Genomic DNA, 4687 nt, shown 5'->3' with positions numbered 1-4687 from the left:
TACACTCTAGAATTTTCAATCTTAAAGACTTAAGTTCTGAACCAATGCAAAAACACTTATGTAAAAACTCAGACGGCATTTGAAACCTAACCTCTTGCTTTCTCTGCTAACAGATGTGAGAATGCTTGCTTCTCCACCAAACCTTGTATTTTGTCAAATATTTAAATACCTGTCTAAATAATAATAAAAGGCTGTTATGTTGCTATTTTTCCATATGTTTAGTTGTGAATGAACTTAGGAGTATTTACCTACAAAGAGACAGGTCCTCACCAGATCCTCTGACATGTTCGTTCTCACTTCTGTGTGGAGGATCATGACATACTGCCCTCATTCTGGTTGCCTCTTTCACTTGATGTTTATCATTTTTTTTTCCGCAACTGAGTATCAGACAGAATCTGCTCCAGAGTATTCATGCCCTTTTTTAATTTCTCCAAGTCACACAATGAGTGCCATAAACCTGCATCCTTTGCCCCATTTTGTCACCTTGTCATCTCAATATAGAGATAAGAGAAATGCCCATCTCTTGCCTGGAAATATGTATATGGGCATTTAATGTAATCATATATTTAATATTAGTATATATTAAAGAATGTTCCAGTTGTGAATACCACCATCAAGTAACAATTTCTTCACAAATAATATCCAAAAAGCCTTTAGCTCAGAGTCAACTCAAAAATATGCCTACAAAATTGGATTTTTAAAATAAAACAAATATGTTATCCAAGTAAGTGAAAGAGTTAATTAGTTTAGTATTTTTTAACAACAGTCTATATCAGGAATATTAATTGCATTTATTTGACCTGGAAGAAGCACATCTTATTTTTTTATATTTTGAAATTATAATTATGTCACTTACCTCCCTCTGATTGCATCCATGTATTTGCCCCTTGCTTTGTTTCAAGCTCATGACATCTTTCCTTTCATTGATTCTACATACATATGCTCATAAATACATAAGTACAATCTGCTCAGTACATATAATGTTACTTGCAAGTATATAATTTCAGGGCTGACCACTTCATATTGAGTCAACAACTGGGGAATTCTTACATGGAGAAGGCTATTTCTCCTGCACTCAGAATTCTCCAAGATTTTACTTAAACTATCTCCAACGGCATATTAATCATTCATGTGACTTTTTCAGTTGAGCATTGCTCGTCCTAAACCAGAGTTTCTCCTTGCTCTCCTGTTTCAGATGACATGAGAGTTGTCACAGCCAAAAGAGCCAATGGGTGAAGCAAACCACTCTGTAGTGTCTGAAATTGTCTTCCTGGGACTCTCCAACTCATGGACAACCCAGCTCTTCCTCTTCCTCTTTTCCTGTATGTTCTATGTGGCAAGTCTGTTGGGGAATTTTCTCATTGTGCTAACTGTGACTTCAGACCCCCATTTACAGTCCCCTATGTACTTCCTCTTAGCCAATCTTTCCTTTCTCGACTTGATATTTAGCTCCTCCACAGCACCAAAAATGATTTACAACCTTTTCAGAAGGCACAAAACCATCTCTTTTGGGGGCTGTATCACTCAGATCTTGTTCATCCATGCAGTTGGAGGCACTGAGATGGTGCTGCTCATAGCCATGGCCTTTGATCAATATGTTGCCATATGTAAGCCCCTGCACTACTTGACTATCATGAGTCCACAAAAGTGCATTTTGGTTTTAGTTGCTTCCTGGATTACTGGCTTCATCCACTCAATGACTCAGTTGATTTTTGTCATAGACTTACCCTTCTGTGGCCCTAATGAACTAGACAGCTTTTTCTGTGACCTCCCTCGGTTTATTAAACTGGCTTGTATGGACACATACACCTTGGGATTCATGATTACTGCCAATAGTGGGTTCATTTCTGTGGCCTCCTTTTTAATTCTGATCATCTCCTATGTGTTTATTTTGATGATCGTTCAAAAGAAATCTTTGGGTAGTTTATCTAAGGCCCTCTCCACGCTGTCAGCTCATGTCATGGTGGTCATTTTGTTCTTTGAACTAATAATCTTCTTCTACGTGTGGCCATTTCCAACATCACATCTGGATAAATTTCTTGCGCTCTTTGATGCAGTTATTACCCCTTTTCTAAACCCAGTGATCTATACACTTAGGAATAAAGAGATGAAGCTGGCAATGAGAAAACTATGTAGTCAGTTTATTAATTACAATAAAATTTCTTAATATAAAGCACACAAATTATATTAGAATTTCAGATGGATATTGCTACATTGACTGTGTTGTATTTATCCAGAATGTTTTGTGTACCAAAATTTGATATGCCTTCACTTGCTTTCCCCAAAAGTGAAATACCAACTAATAAATAGTTTCTGTAAGAGACATGATGGACTAGAGAGACTGCTCAATAGTTTAGAACAGTCAGTGTTTTTACATAGGACCAAGAATTGGTTCCCAGAGCCCACATGAAGGTTCACAACTGTCTGTAATTCCAGTTTAAATGAGTCAAATTGCCACTTCTGGCCTCTGCTAAAGACAACATTCATTGGTATACATGCATACTTGCAAGCAAATCACTCATACACATGAAATAGAACCATCTATCTTAATAAAAACATATGTACTAAAAAATTAAAGTTTGTGCATGTCATTCCTCACCAATAATGCTGCACGGGTATAATGATGAATGCAATAATGATAAACTTGTAAAAATCGGTACGTGATTTTTTTTTACCTATTTATCTTTCCAATCTTGAGATTGTTTTCAAATTTAATTCTTAGTTTCTACTTCCTCTGATTTTTTTACTATTCTGATAATTTATTTTCTACCCCTTCAGTTTATCAATCATTTATTTACTAATCTGCTTCCTCAAAGACCAGTAAGACTGAAACTGCATCATTTTTTGAAAAGAAAAACTTTAATATGAAGAACTGTTGACTCAATATAAAACTCCACTGAATGACTTTCAAGGGAAGCCATTGCTTCAGATGAGTTTCCAGCAGCACAGACCAGACCAGAGAGGGCTCAGAGTGCTAAAGGAGCCTTCATGGTCAAACTCCATTTCTAAACAGTTGAGTTTAAGCAAAACCAAACAAAAGCAAGGAGAAGGAAAGAAAAAAATAAAGCGAATGTAATGAAAAGCATCCTCTTCCCAAATTTGCCTTTTCCTTTGAGTTGTATTTTAATCGGAATTTTTCTCATCATGAAGCTAACGTTCTCCATTTAGATCATCAGACCAATCATTCAACTTTAAAGTAAGGTGCTACCCTATTCTATTATCACAAATAAAATCAAACTATATTTCAAATAAAATCAAACAAAATTTATGACATTTTTGTTTTTAACAAGTGTTGAGTAGTTTTTGAGAGAGATATAAATGTATGATCATAGACGTAGCATTTATAGAAAGACAGGAAACAGAATGCACACATAGGGATAGGAAAATAAATAAGGAGAAAGTATCAAAATTATTAAAACTTTAAATATATCAGCAGAATGATTGAAAGCTTGTAGAAGAATGGGAGGATTGGGTTGTCTGATGACACCAGTGTGTCAGTTTAAAGAAAGATGTACAGAGCTGAACACGGCCCTGAGGCACAGGAGCCATGTCCAGTACAGGTCTCTCAGGAGGGTGTGACTTCTCATTTGGAATGGAATCAAGGAAACTGAGGTGTCATACAGGAGTAATGGAACAGCAGTCTCAAACCATGGGTCTCAACTCTACAGAGGTCACATATCAGATATTTACATCCTAACAGTAGCGAAATTGCAGTTACAAAGTAGCAATGAAATAATTTTATGGTTGGGAGTCACAGCAACATGAGGAACTGTATTAATGGGTCAGATCATTTGGAAGATTGAGAACCCCTGAATAGAGTACAAAAGGAGGAACTGCCAAGAAGGAAAGTTGGCAAACCCAGCACCTGCATCAGAGAAGAAATAAGCTTCCTTTGAGTTAGAAGATTCTGTGAACACTGCAGTTTTTAGAAAACTACTCACCTTAAAGCAGATCATAGGGCTTTGGATTTAGCATTAGCTATAATTTGACTTAGTTTCCTTGTTAAGTAAGTCTTTATCCTAAGTATTTGCTCCATGGTGATTAAAATTAACACAAGGACAGTACAAATATTAAATCTATTTTGATGGATTGCTGCTCCTTTCCTGCCATTTCTCATCCAAGATTTGATTTCCTTAGTTGTCTGATGTGCTCTCCAAATGGTTTTTCACTGACACGTCCATTTATAGTATTCTCGTTGGGTTTTCCATGTTTATCAAATACTGGATTTCATTCAACAAATGCTCACTTTGGCTTTTTACTCATTTTTAATGATACTCACCTTGAAGTTACTTCCTTTACTTCTCTGTTTTCAAGCCTTGTTAAAATTAGTTCTGATTCATCAACACTCAAAGTTGGTGCAGAGTCTCCTTATAACTCATGCTAACTACATTTATGTCAACATGACACGAGCTAGAGTTATCTAAAGGAGAGAAACTCAGTGGGGAAAACGCCTCCATAAGATCTGGATATAGGCATTTTTCTGAGTTAGTGATTGATGAAGAAGGGTTCAGCCCATTGTCCCTGGTGCCATTATTGGGCTGGAGATTCTGGATTCCATAAGAAAGCGAGCCAGGAGGAGAAAGACAGTAAGCTTCTTCATCAGCTTGTGCCTTCAGGTTCCTGGGCTCCTTGAGTTCCTGTCCTGGCTTTTTTCAATAATGGAAGTATAAACTAAATAAACCCTTTC

The 4687-nt window shown here is 36.5% G+C and overlaps 1 protein-coding gene across 1 annotated transcript; it reads left to right on the top strand.

The window, feature by feature from the left end:
* Window positions 1-1228: 1228 nt before the first annotated feature.
* On the top strand, window positions 1229-2167 carry LOC142845057 (olfactory receptor 4F6-like). The gene has a single exon (XM_075963820.1). It carries the CDS (start codon window positions 1229-1231, stop codon window positions 2165-2167), a length of 939 nt encoding a protein of 312 aa, XP_075819935.1.
* Window positions 2168-4687: the final 2520 nt, after the last annotated feature.

This window comes from Microtus pennsylvanicus, chromosome 2 (genome assembly GCF_037038515.1).
Source record: "Microtus pennsylvanicus isolate mMicPen1 chromosome 2, mMicPen1.hap1, whole genome shotgun sequence".
NCBI lineage: Eukaryota > Metazoa > Chordata > Mammalia > Rodentia > Cricetidae > Microtus > Microtus pennsylvanicus.
Note: the sequence above shows the minus strand (reverse complement) of the source record. Positions and strands in the feature narration are given on the sequence as shown.

Coding starts and splice junctions, on each gene's coding strand:
- LOC142845057 (XM_075963820.1), top strand. CDS start 1,229: ATGGGTGAAGCAAACCACTCTGTAGTGTCTGAAATTGTCTTCCTGGGA.